This window comes from Psittacula echo (genome assembly GCF_963264785.1).
Source record: "Psittacula echo genome assembly, chromosome: 4".
Lineage (NCBI taxonomy): Eukaryota > Metazoa > Chordata > Aves > Psittaciformes > Psittacidae > Psittacula > Psittacula echo.
In genome coordinates, this window is record NC_137738.1 from 92,540,631 (window position 1) to 92,555,354 (window position 14,724).

At 42.4% G+C, this 14,724-nt stretch overlaps 1 protein-coding gene across 1 annotated transcript in view; it reads right to left on the reverse strand.

The window, feature by feature from the left end:
• Nucleotides 1-6,353, reverse strand: part of MBOAT2 (membrane bound glycerophospholipid O-acyltransferase 2) — a gene marked incomplete at both ends in the record, with an annotated part of 88,148 nt that extends 81,795 nt beyond the window's left edge. The window contains one exon of the mRNA XM_080615440.1: nucleotides 6,282-6,353. Within this exon, the coding sequence (XP_080471566.1) occupies nucleotides 6,282-6,353 (72 nt within the window). The remainder of the gene's footprint in view (nucleotides 1-6,281) is intronic.
• Between the last annotated feature and the right edge of the window lie 8,371 nt (nucleotides 6,354-14,724).

Here is a 14,724-nt window from a genome sequence, read left to right on the forward strand (position 1 = left end):
CTAGTATCAAAGTGTGTGATAATATATCAGACTGAAAATTCACTGCTGCTTCCCTAAAAACTAAAGAATAGAAGTAGTTCTATACATTACATCCACACAACAATATTAATGAACATGAATTAGAGGTATTTCTTTCTTGTATTACATCTTTCTACTACTTAATAAACAGCTCATCTTTTCCAACTCTGCAATCAGTATCTATTTTCTTTACCAACTCCGTCCGTTAGTTTCCACTCCTTCCTTCAAGATAGTTACTTTCTCTTGTCAATTTTTTTTCTTATTCCAACAGTTTCACCCTTATCTACACATTTTTCATTGCAAAGTAATGTCAACAAACAGTACTTGGAGAGTTTAGTCAACATCTAAACACTAATACCGAAATCTGGGAAAGGTGTCACTGCAGAAAGACTAGAACCCTTCTAATGATATATTTCTACCCTTCCACTAGTTCAAAGGGAAGTTCAGAAACCAATGAAAACTTCACTAGTAAATCCAAACAATTCAAAACTTCTATCATTAGGAACAGCACATACAGAATGGAAAATAGGACTCTCTTTCCAGCTTCTTTTTACCCACTGGAGTCTCCATCTATTGTCATGGGAAATCATGCTTTGCTATCCACCCTTCATTTTTCTGACAGCTGCTAGCAGCAGATGAGGAAAACAGAGGGCAAAGAAGGGGTACAAGTTTTTTATCCTACCACTCCCTTATCTTCAAAGTTTGGATTTTACACACTCATGAATGCTACTTTTACTCACTTCATTACCCCTAAGTTTCCCGGCTCACATCTGAAAAATCAATAATATGTGGCTCCATATTTCACAGCTACACACAAGGGTATAAGAATCAATAGTGAAAGAGAATAAAACTTAATTATTTCTTATAGTTTCATAATGCTTAAGATAAATATTAGGCCATCTAAATTCTGGACAGCTATACTGGACAAGATTCTTCATTTCCACTCCATGTTTAGACAAAAAGGTTTTTATCAGATTAAAACATTTCAGTCCTCAGGAGGCTACATTAGGTTGTCTTGGCAGGAAACATGTGAGGCAGAGGCATCACTAATGCCCAAAACTTTGAAATAAGAGCTCTAACTCCCTGCAGGCAAATCAGGCACATACTGCTTCTCAGCAACACGATTCCCTACAGCACCTCCAAGCCTGGCCTTTTACCCAAACTATAGCTGTGGCTCATCTCAAAAGCATCAAAATAAAGTAAAAACATTGCAGATACATCTTGCTTATCATATGTACAACATGAACCACAAAGGCTCAGGATACATCAATGATAAATGCTTGTACACAGAACTGAGTGTGTTAGGGCATGTTGAAAGCAACTCGGGGAACCATCTGCACAAGGAAGCATTTACAGAAAATCATGCAGAGATGTAGCTGCAGCAGACACACCTGTGATAACTAACTAAAGGAAGTTCACATGGTTTATACAGTTCATGTGTAGGAGGGCTTGGATTTTTATGCCTATTCTGATTAAAGAAAGTTGATGACACTCATGTAGAAAATTATATTTATTCTACACAAATGAACAAACTTATTCAAATAAAAGCTAAAATTAGACTGGGGAAAGAGAAAAGTGCAGAAACAGCACAGATTTTTTATTTATTTTTGTTGAAAAAACACTGCTTATCTTTACATCCTGTATTTTAATCGAAGTACATAACCATAAGCATGATGTTCTGCTCAGTCTGCACATCTTCACACAGCTATAATGCTAGGAGTTGGAGCCATACTCTTTCTTTTCTTATCTGGAAGATAATCACTGAAGTTAGCTTAGTTGATCCAGTTGCTCAGATCATATTTCAGGATCTCAAGATCAATCTCTTTGACAATCCATGCAAAAAGTTGATGCTCACAAGTTGTTGTAATCAGTCTCCTATCCCCCCAGCTCAGCTGTTCCTCTACTACAGTTACCTGTTTCTATGGCAAATGAAGGCCAGTAACAACTCCTACAATTTTTGCCCATCCTCAGCTTTGTAAGTTTTGCTCCCTCTGGTGGAAGCAGTGAACGCAAAGATTAGGTCTCTGTGGGGTGAGTTCAGAGAATAAAGCCGAAAAGAAAGCTTTGTTCTCCTAGAAACAAACAGTCTCATCTCACAGCAAATTTACGTAGATTCAACTTAATGACAGGTAAGATGACATGTCATCAAGAGAAATCATTTGTCAACAGACAATCAGCAAGATAGTGCCAGAACTAGAAATAGACCAAGGTCACTTGTCAGGCTTCATCTCAGAGAAAGAGGAAAGCAGCAGACACACAAATATGATGTGAGTACAGATAAGAAGAAACAGAAGGCTAGGCAAGAGATATAACTATAATAAAATAATTCAAATTACAACCTCAATGAATGCATCACTATTCTCTAGCAGACACATTTTTATGATAACCCTTCCCGTACTTTCCTTTAGCTATCAGGGATGGGAAGGACATAGCTACTTTTATTCCCTCCATCTCCTAAAAAGACAGAAGGAATACTATGGAACATTAGCATTCATTCACTCATCCATTAACTTTAAGGACCTAAGGTGACACAATTTTCGAAAGCATGCTTCCTTTGCCTAGAAGCTGTTGTAGCAACAGTAGCAATTCAGCCCCATGCAACCACTCACTCACTCTGTCCTGGTGGGATGGGGAACAGAATCGGAAAAGTGAGAAAACCCAGCGGTTGAGATAAAGGCAGTTTAATAGGTAAAGCAAAGCAAAATAAGAAATTCATCCACTACTTCACACTGGAGACAGTTTTTCAGCCATCTCCAGGAAAGCAGAGCTCCATCACATGTAACAGTGACTTGGGAAGACAAAACACCACTCTGAACACCACTCTTCCTTCTCCTTCCCCCAGCTGTATATGCTGAGCATGACATCATGTGGTATGGAATATCCCTTGGGTCAGCTGGGGTCAGCCATCCTGGCTGTGTCCCCTCCCAACTCTCCGTGCACCCACAGGCTTCCCACTGGTGGGGTGAGGAGCAGAAAAGGCCTTGACTCTATGTAAGCACCACTCAGCAGTAATGAAAACATCCCAGTGTTATCAACACTGTTACCAGCACAAATCCAAAACAGCTCCATACTAGCTACTACACAGAAAATTAACTCAATCCCAGCTCAAACCAGCACAGTAGCAAACTTAGGTTCTCCAAGAAGTGGGAAGAGACAGTTCTTATGAGGCTCTTCACCCCCATGGACTCATTTCCCTCCACAGCCCCCCCCCCCCCCACCACAAAAGAAAGATGTGCAAGTTTGTTGTAGGTTCTTGTTCACACCAAACTTGCCTTGCACCAAACAACTGAACATAACAACAGAAAAATTGGAACAAGAAGCCTATCCAAGGAGCTTTTCCAAGTAGCCATTTCAGTTAACTTGGGGGAAGACAAAATAAGAGCCAAAAGAAGGGTTAACATAGTGACAAATTATCACATACAAACTTGTTGCGGGCCACAGACAGCAGCAGCAGAAAGCAAGATCTTCTCCATTCCTCTAGTGAACTAGTAGTCTAGTACCAAAGAGAAAAGTCTAGCAACAGCAATCTGTTAAACTAACGAGGCTTTTCTCTTGTAATGCAGTCAGGCATATAGAGGAGGCTGTTCTTAGAGGTCTGTCAAATGGCTCTGGTGGAGCTGCCATCCTTCATCTTTCACACTAACCTCCAACTAGCTCACCACTGACACTCTCAAACAAAACTGTGCCTCCAGTTCTACCAAGTCAAAAAGTAATAAATTTCTCACACTCAATCCACACATATGGATCTAATTAGCTCAATGGTAAATACAGCAGCTTCACCTGTAACTGAAATTTCTACTTCCATTCACTGCCAAATAGGCAAGGTTCTGACATCCACCTGTTTGAACAGCTGAGTAACACTGACACATGCTATCTGGATTTGTCCTCCTAGAGCTACGTGTCTTTGCCTTCACTAAAACTGTGTAGGAGGATAATTAGACCATAATGGCTTAAACATAAATCACAATCTCAACATTCTGCATATAAAGATTAGTATCTACTTGTGGTCAAAACCGAATCATGGAAGTGGAGAAACAAACCCCATTCACCTCCATCTATTTGAGTGCTGGTGTTATTCTGGAGTGCCTATTGCAGGTACCTGCTGTACTGGTTTGGCTGTAGTCACTGTACAGATTAGGATCAAGTGAAAACAAACTATTAATCAGAAAACTTTTTTGTTTTGTTTTCAAAGCACCGCTACATTTTCATACAGAGTATGCATGTAGTACCACCAAATGCCATGCATAATCTTTGAGCACACACACCAGAGTATCAGCATTTTCCTTCTCTGCCCTCATTCTCTCCTTCACTGCCTTTGATTTGATTCCACTGAGCACATTTCACATTCTTTCTGTATTACAAACTTACTATCAAGACAGACTCTTGAGCTAAGAGGTTACAAAAAGCTAACTTTGCCTTCTTTCTTTTCATCAGTTATAGATGCATTCTCCTCAATGCAGACTAATTTTGTAATTCCAGTTTATGCTCCAGTCATAATCAGTGCTCTTCATACACAACTGGACCCACATTAAGTACAGTCCACCAATGTCTAAAAACAAAAAGTACATATGATTTTTAACTGCTTATAAAAAAAACTTTTAGAGCATGTGTTCAGCCACCCTCCATTGTGATTATCCCCAAAAGCTTTAACAGAGCTCAACTAGTATTTCAGAAAAACATCTTGGTTTTACAGGAGCATCTGCTGTGAAACATCCAATACAGGGAAGTTTTCCAGGCTTTGATAAAAAATAACTTTATAATCATCAAAACGTCACATCCACAGCATTTAAAATAGATTTGGTAGAAGCTGCACTACGTCATGAAGCAATTAAATTTATGACTACTACAATGAACACACATAATTATAAGACACCAGCATCACACCATAAAAAGATGGTCATCTCTTGGTTTACCTTCTACAAGACCCTGCAAAAACTACACACTCTCTATTAGAAAGAAGTGCCAAGACCAACTCACAGCCTGCACGTCTGAGGCACCAAGCCACATGGTGCCACTGATCCCAGATGCAGGTATCTCTGCACATTGTGCACACTATCTGTTCCATCACAGTGAGCTCAGTTTCAACTTGCCCCACTTTTGTCAGTTTTCCAGATCTTTTTCCATGGACATGTATAACTTAAGGTTCCATTCAAACAAATGGCTGAGGAAGATGGAAAGGGAGAAAGAATAATTCAGCCACTTCCAAAACTCATTCACTAGAACACTCCTTCCTCTGTATTTAGCTTCCAGTTACTTTTCTCACTTACTAAGCGTATTTTGTAAACCCAAACCACCAAATTCTGTCTACATAAGCACAGGCTGTTTCCCTTGATCTGTTTAATTTATTCACACATTAATGGAAATGTGAATTTTAGTAAGAATTCCTCACATGTAATTTCATGATGCTAAAACATTTATAAGAATATTTTAAGGTTACTTTACTTATGCACTCACAAACACGTAAATATTCTGTAGATTCAGGAGATTTAGACCACTTTCCCCATACACAAACATTCTTTGGTCACTAAACAACTTTAGTCACTAAACGCTGCAAACCTGAGTTTCCCCATCTTTGTAATCTTCTGATGTTCACTGCAAACGACAGGATTAACAACCTTCAGGAATTTCTGTGTCACTCGGACAAAAGCCACCACAGAAGCACTCTGCCTACGAAGTACATACAAAATTCCCCACAGCATTGTGTGCAACACACGGTACCGTTTAAGGTAGCACGTAAACATCACCGGCAGGCGCATCTAGGCACAGCACACTGCGCTGGCCGTTACTGCCCACCCTTCTACCTGCCGAGCCGACACCGGCCCCACGCCCAGCTGCGGAAACACATCTGGCCGCAGTGGGATCCCAACCAGCCGGCTCGGCGCGGCGCCGCGCAGCCCCGCGGCCTGACCCCGGGGGCGCGCTCCGACAGCGGGAGGCGGCCGCGCTGCCGAAACGGCGGGCGCGAGGCGGGCGTGCGGCGAGAGCGCACCTGCACGCGGAGGGCGGCTCCCCGCCCCGGCGCCCCCCCGCGGGCCGCGGCCTCCCCGATCCCCTCACCCGCGGGTGCGTGAGAGGAACCGCCACCCTCCGCACAGCCCCGCGCCCGGCGGAGGCGGGGGAAGGCGGTGGAGGGGCCAGGGGGGGATGGGGCGGGACGGGACAGCGCAAAGAGGGGGGCGCTCGCACGGCAAGGAGAGCAGCGCCGCCCCTCCCCGGAGAGCCCCCGGGAAGGAGCAGCGGAGCAGGCGCCTCCCCATCCTCACCTGGTCCACGGGCAGCCGCACGGCGTTGCTGAGGGGCTGCAGCAGCGTGGAGCCAGTGGTGCTGGTGGCCATGGCGAGGGCGCCTCCTCTCGCGCCGGGAAAACGGGCGGTGAGGCCGGGGAATCGCTCCCCGCCGGGGCACCCGCGACGGCAGCAACAACGGCGGCAGCAGCAGCGCGAAGAGCCCCAGCCCCGCACGGCGCCGTGACAACAAGGGGCCGGCGCGGTTCCGCCGCTGACTGGCAGCGCCAGCGGCCAACCCGCGCGCTGCGCCTCTGCGAAGTGACAGGCGGGTTCGCCCAATGCCCGCCTCTCGGCGGGGGGGCGGGACCAGGCGGCTCCCCTCAGGCGGCCGCGGACACGGCCCATCGTGCGGGGCGGGAGCAGGAAGATGGTGCCCGGGAGGGCGGGGGTCGGTGGGGTAAATCACGGGGAGAGGGACGGCTCCGCGGCCGCCGCTCCGAGTTGAAAGCGGGCAGGAGCTGCGCGATGCGCGCAGGTACCGCGCAGGGCCCAGAGCGGCCTCGCCCTGCGGTAGGCGGGGCTGCGCGGGGCAGGGGCTGGGCCGCGCCTCTCCTCGGCGTGCGGAGTGCTGAGCTGCGCCGAGCTGTGAGCGATAGCTTCGAGGGCGCGGCGGGGGAATGGGGCACCTGGGGTGAAATGGCACCTTCCAGGGTAGCCTGACAGCGGAGCTCCCCAAGCAAGCGGGGTGCTGGCCGCACCAGTGGGGTCGGTGCCAGGCGGAGGTCGGGCAGCCGGGGTGGCAGCTGTGGAGATACCTGTCGCTGAGGGCAGTACAAAACCATGTGGGCACAGGTTTATGGTGAGGTAATAAGAGATCAGGCCCCACTGTGCTCCTAACCATCTTCCCTTCACCAGGAAGGGCACAGAGGCAGCTCAGCACTCAGTAGCTGCATGCGCAGTCGTGGATGAGTGATGGATACACACAAGCTGTGAGGGTGGCATGGCATCCTGAAGAAGTCACAAAAAATGGGTGAAACCCCTTTTTCCTACAGCCACCCACTGACTTACATAAGTGTCTATCATGGCTATAAGCCACAAGTTTTTAGCTTATCAACAACCTGATTCTTAAATACAAAAGCCTGAAATAGTATAAGCCATACCCAAAGAAGTGGTAAATGCTCCATCCTTGGCAGTGTTCAAGGCCAGGTTGGACAGAGCCTTGGGCGACATGGTCTAGTGTGAGGTGCCCATGGGACATAGATGATCATAAGGCCCTTTCCAGCCCGAACCATTCTATGATTCTAAGCATGAGTACTTTGTCAGCAGGTTCAGCCTAGCAGTGCAGGTCCCCCAAAGAAAGCAAAAAGTGATGTGGTGATGCCAGTAGTAAGGCAGCATAACTCTTCTGTCAGTTCAGTCAACACTATCCAATGTGAAACAGAGCAAAGCGTGGAGTGAAGGCTTTAGTTTAGTTAGTGCAGCAAATTCCACCAGACGAACTTGTACAGTAGACCACTCACCAAATCATCCTGGATTAGCATCCTGTCTGCCTCTTTTACTTTAGAGCTTTCTACAGAACTTTTTCTTAGGAAACAACTGTAGCCTTAAGTGTTCTAAATCATGTGGTGTAGGAATATGCTGCTCTTATTCATAAAACTGCTCAAGAATCCTGGGTCTCAAGAGAAACCTGCAAGTTATGCCTTGCACTTTAGCAAACGTTATTTTATCATTCTTGTATATTATACCTCCAAACCATGCTGTAATCTGTAATGTACCCTCAATACAAAGATTTCACTGTTTTTAAGTATGTGAAAGATGAAATGCCATGCCCAATATCAGGCAAACAGTCTGAATTGTGTCTGGAGTAGTGGCTAGGTATAGTGATTTACACAGTCATTTATGTTCACCGTTAATGCTAATTGGCAGTAGCAGGAAAATGGAGGTAAGTGTAATTACCTGAAATATCCGTTGTTTCTGTTACTGAACTGCAGACCACACTCTGTACTTATGTTTTACCTTGTGGTAAGGTCTTTTGTCTGCATTTAAAGAGACCGGTTAATAGGCACAAATAAGTGAGTTTAATTAGATTTCTTCACAGCGTAACAGGCAATTACAATTGTGGTAGCATCTGCAGTTTCAGAAGCAATAGCATGATGTTTTTTGGTAAAGCAAAGAGAGCTGCTTTCAGGAAGGGGGAACAAAACCCCAAACCCAACCTTTTCTCAATTAATTCTCAATCAGTCACTTAACTCTAAACCTGCAAATTATATATACACACGAGTAACTTCATAGGAGTGCAGTGCCACTATGTTCAGTACAGTCTGCTTTACATTATACATATGTATATATGTATAAAAAGACTAACCTCATTTTATGTGATTTTCTTTTAGTAAGGGGATGTATACCTACGCACAAATCTTTGCAAATCTTAACCTAAACATTCTCGAATGAAGCCACAAAGAGCTGCTTTAGAAAAGGCTGATAGCTAATTCTGAATCATAGTCTAGTCACAAGAAATGATTCTGGTGCATCTATATAAATCCATGGAGGTGGTGTTACTGAGACTTTCACAAAATAATCACAGCAAATAATCGACCTACTGAATGAACTCCTTACTGTCAATTAACAAAATGCCTGAGAACAAGCTCATGATATCACAGTATCAATGTCAGTTGGTTTTATCACACAACCCTTCATTTTCTGGTCACTTTTGTTATTTCTTTCAATGTATGGTTCTTGGAATGCTCAGAAAATACAAAAATATGCTTCCCTGCATGACTCCTAGGATCATGGGAGTTCATACTTAAAAGATACATTTACCTATATTGTAAATCACAGTATCATAGACCCACAGAAGGGTTTGGGTTGGAAGGGACCTTAAAGTTCCAACCCTGCTGCCATGGGCAGGGACACCTTCCACTAGACCAGGTTGCTCAAAGCCCTGTCCAGGCTGGCCATGAACATTGCCAGGGATGGGGCAGCCACAACTTCACTGTAAACAGTTTGCACCTATGGCACTAAGTTACATAATTACATCTTTCACAAGTTTCCAGGGGAAAAATGCGTTGTGTTGGGAAGATGTTCTTGTGCTCTTATTTAGGAAGGTGTGCACTGTCAAAGGCAATGTCAAAGAAATATGTCTTGAAAATAGTCACTACAGGAAGTGCTGATGGGGGAGATTGGTTACATGAAAGAACAACAGGAGTCCTGCCCTACAGAGCTTAAAATCTATGTTTGCAATTAAAAGTAAAGCACACAAATGCTGGTTGAGAAGAAAGTAACAGGAAAATAAGCAATTTCTGGCAGAGAAAAAGTAGCTTGTCTTTGATGTCTGCTGTAAAATGTATGGTAAGGGCTTTTGTGGGCACTGCAGTAAAACTAGGTCTTCTGCTTTTCTTTTTCCATTGCAAGAAGTGTTCCTTACCTATGTTTTCAGAACACTTCCTGCCTGTGTGAGAATACTATGTTGTGTGTGGGAAGATGAAGCACTGGTTGGCAATAAGGTAGCATTGTGCTTCACATTGACACAGTAACAATGCAACTAGTCCTGAAAGTTAAATGATGCTGTGAGAAGAAGGGCTGGTGAGGGATACAAGAAGCTAATGTGAAGAAGAGAGTGAAACTTTCACCTAAGTGGAACGGTCTTCAATAAACATTACTTACTTTCCTACTGTTTTAAATATTTGCTTGTAAGTGAACAAGAAGTGGTACTTCCACAGGGAAGTTCTTTCCACCAAAGGCTGTCAGTCAAAAGCAGCGCATGTTGATTCAAATAATCCTTGGAGAGCATCTTGGCATATGATGATCTTCTTCTGATGTTCTGCTATTAAGTTTTTATGGTCCCATAAGTGCTCATAGTTCTTAGGTATAAAAATAATCACAAAGACATCTCTCAGCCCTACAGAGATTACTTAATCTCATTACCAATTAAGAATTACTTAATTCTGGTTACTAAACCAGAATGATGTCATCTCACTAGAGGTTTCCTGTAAACTGTGTTTATTTAACAAATTAAGATATTCAGGTGTTTACAGTACTATTTTTCCCATATGACATTCTACAGTAAAGAACAAAGAGAGAAGAGCTGTGGCAGCAGACAGAAAGGGATGACAGAACAATGCTACTAGATGCACCACTGTGTACAGTTCTAGTTCCTCTGTTTGATAAGGTTGCTCTGGGAACACATTCACAGTTGGAAAATAGGAACAACTATTGAAACTCCTTTTAACAAAGCAGATGAAAAGGAAAATGAGTTTCATTATTAGCTATAGAGAGATGATCTCCCTTCCATAGTAAAGTCTTATTTTAGCCTTACCTATCTGGCTTAGTTTAGCCTAAAATATTTGAGACTTCATTACAAAAAGAACATTTCTGCAAAAGCTGATGCCAGTCAAACTGAATTGCTGTTCATAAAAAAGATCTATTCTTGAAATTTTGGCATTTGTATCTTTGTTTCACCCTTCCTCCAGAGCAGCCTTTTGCCATCCCTTCAAATATTTTGTACAGCCTAATAAACCTCATCTGCATCAGCTGTTTTCTGAACTAATATGGCTTTTAATTAACCAGTTCCGCTATATTAGTAATGTAGTGCCCAGTAGGAATTCTCCATGATGATACCATTGACTGCAGGCTCAAGTAACATTTGTTAGGCTCTTACTTATTAGGAAAAACATAAATACCTTCCTACAGTTTAGCTACAAGACACCTAAAATCTCCCTGTGGCTCTTTCAGATTTTTGACTTGTTCTTTTAATTTGGTCTTAGAGCTGCTCTGAAAGTGAGCAAGCTTCTCTGGTTTTAATGCAGTAGTCAGTTTCTGTCTTAAAACTGATTTGGATCAATTTTCTTTCCTCTAAGTGCTCAAGTTGTATAAATTCTGTGATGGGGAAATACATCGGTGTCTCCCAAAAACATAGACTTACGTTCACCTCAGAGCATTTTGGTTTTCAATTATAACATGAAGCTTGGTAACAGAATCAGGCAGAGTTTCTAAAGGAAGATGAGTGAAAGCTCATCTTTGCTGTTCAGCTGTAAATATCAACACTCAGGTACAGATCTTAGAAATGATAATTTCCTTGCTAAAGGAACTTCCTGCTTCCATGACAAGGACAAACCAACTGACTTCAACAAGAAATTACTTTGATAAATGAGCTGTCTTTTCAAAGCAAATTCTACTCTCAAATTCTTTATAGGGACAAACTGACAGCGTACAGTGTTTCAGAGTGTAATAACTGCTGCCACATGCAATTGGGGGATTGTTGTCACTCTGATGAGTGAAAAATTTGCAGAATAGAAGCCCTTTCTGCAGAAGTGAAATAAAAGCACTGAAATTCAAAGCTAAGTTTAAGAACTCGTAACAACTCAGTTATGAGTTGCTCAGTTGTTTTGAGCTTAATTAGGTATTTACCAGACTATGGGAAATACAGTGAAGGGGAAACAATGGTGATAACCTTGCAAGGAACCTACTACCGTAAAACAGTAGTAAAGAACTGTCATTATTAATATACAATTTCTGGGAAATATTGATTTAATTACTAAAAAACCCACATTCACATTAAACACATGAATAAATGTACAGTGAATACATCATTCAGTTTCATTTCCTATCATACTGTAACATCAGGGCATGGAAATAACTGCTTTTAACAAGTTTCTCAAGTTTCTGGGCTGTCTTTGTATTGTGTCTCCTTGGCTGAAAGGGGGGACTTGACTTTCCCTTCTATCTGATGTTACAGGTTCTCAAACAGATCCTTGCTTGATCAAGGATCAAGCTTGAGCTCCATAAGCAGCTGAGCTGATTAGGAAGCTCAGCTTCCAAGGTTCCTCCCACTTGCCCTAGGTGGGTGCAACAAGATAGGACTAATACCTTTCTTCATTTGGATTCTTTCTGAAATAATAGTATGCCTTATTCATCCCAGAATCGCTTTTAATGCCAAGATAAGCTTCCAGCATGAAGTGAGTTTGTTCTAAGAGCAAAGGTTGAAGTGTAGGAGGGGTGCAAAGTAAATAAGAAAAATGCAATTTAAAATTAGGCTTACCAAATAAGTTTTCAGTTGCTTCAGGTTCACAGTTAACTTCAGGGAGAGAAAGGGAGGACAATGGAACTTTCTTTTTCTGTCCCCCAGGACTGGCTCACCCTAAATAGCTTTCTCAGTCCTTCTGGTCATTGCTACTTAGTGTGATGTGGTTTTCCCTGTTCTTATGAATTATCATGTTCAGTCCTGTTCATGTTTCCATTCAGGAAGAAGTAGGATTTTTCCCTTGAGGGGTTTCTGAGCTTAGCCCTTGTGCATTCATTGGGGCTTAAATTGTCCTGCTATTTTTGGAACATTTTGTAAGTTTTTGTTCTAAGATATCTTCAGTGCCCATGCATCTTACTAGATTTATTGTTTGCCATTCATTTTAAATTGTTTATGAAAATTGCACATATCAACACTAGAAAGGATAGGGTTGGTTATGCAACACTTCATTCCCACCCCTGTCATCATTCCCACTATCCCCTTCTCCACACACAGTTTTGAGGCTCTTGCTCTTGAAATTCCTTCCTTGCTACTTCTGACTCTGGCAGTGTCAGTCAGCACAGCTTGAGGTACCTCCTCTTTGCCAGTCGGTAAGTCATGTTGGACTGTTCAGCAGCCAAAACTGGTGGTGTGTGTTGGAAGCGGGGTGAGTGTCAGGTAATGAATGGGAAGCAGGTACTTGGAATGTTAGACCTGTCAGCCACAGCCTGGAACAGCCCAGTGCAATTGAACTTGTCACTGGGGCAGAGCCTGGGTGTTTGTGCAGTTTTTCCAGGACTCACCTGCTTCCCCAATGTCTTTCTCTTGCTTTGCACAACAAGCAAGAGACTGTTGCCGTCTGTTCTGATGGGTATGCCTTTGCATTTCAGAGCACCAGCATAGGGGAAGCTTTGCTCAGCTTGAAGATCCAGAGACCTGAGAGGAAATGGACCTAGAACCTCACAACACTCAGCTACTGACTGTAAAAATACCTCACTGAGATTTAAATTTGTTAGTTGCATCTTAGCTTGATGTTCTGTTCGCCAAGTGTCCCTCTGTGAGCATGTGGGCATTGTCCAAACACAGGTCTGTGAGATAATTTCATAATAACATAGTCACAACACACCCGAAGCTTCAATGAGTAATGTTCCGGGAACAGTAGCCAAAGTCGCGTATTAGCATTCATGTTTCTGACTGTTGTTTCAAGTCATATACAAGCTCAGATATGTGTTCCATTTATGTAAGCAGTGTTATTTGCATAAGTAAAGCCAGGAGCTGTTCAAGCAGCAGTCTCTCTAAATTTACACTCTGTGAACCTGATACACTCTAGGATATGAACTTCTTTTTCAGAAAACGTATCAAGGAAACTGAAGAAGCATTTTAATAAATTAAGTATAGTAATTGATAAACTCATTTTTTCCTTGTCAGTTCAGTTAAACAGTTATCACATTAGATACATTTATCCCACTGTATTTTATGCCATGCTTCATTCTTTTGACCCCCTAAACTATATAAGAGCAGAATTTTTTAAATTTATATTTATGATGATAGTAAATTTAACATGTTTCTAAAGCATACTTTAGTGGGGGGGATATTTGAAACATTTAACAGCCTGAATGAATAGGCAGTATTTCATCTCTTGGTTTATGTCAGTAGCACCTTCAGCACTTCTATGAAGATCAGGATATATGTCTGCATATAACAAAGCCTGTTCATAACATCGCCTTGCTGTACTCTGTTATGGAGGTCAGAATAGTTCATTTCATAACATTTTGTTCATACGTCTCTGTTGTAGAGCAAATGTTTGATGTTGCTGCTTGGTTTGTTTCATCCTGCCCCTAGTTTTGACATTTTTATTGACAAATTATAATCACATTTGCTTTTAATAAAGAATTGTGAGTGTTAAAGATTTTGTAGGAGCAGTGCCTCTATCACCTTGTCTTGTTTAAATGTGAAGTACAATTATTACAAAATCAAAAGTACAACGAAGAAGCTTAACTGTTCCTGGTTTTCTTCTGGAAGTATCACATTAAAGTGAAACTCCATGAAAGAACATAGAACAGGCAACAAATTTTAAAGTACATAGTTATTCTGTGGAAATCGCTACCAGAAAATAAAATTCATTTGAAAGGTGTTTTTAGAAATACCAACAATGGTAGACGTAGTTTAAAATCACAAGGGACATAAACATTTAAGCCTTGGACTTAATTAGCTAAGAAATTGTTATCTGTTCTGTGGAAGAAACTTAGGTGTAGAATATTATGTAAGTGACTTCTCAGATGTTCTGTGCCTTTTTGAAAGATGCTAGAGAAAAAAAGGATGCCAGACCACTCATCTCATTCCCTAGTGCTGTAAAGTTATTCCACCTCTTCTTAACTATGCTCATTCCTATTAGAGAGTTACTGTGTCACAGTGAAGAAATACTAACTTCAGGATCCTGCAGTATATAGCATTGCGGGGGACCCTTGAAGCTGAACAGAG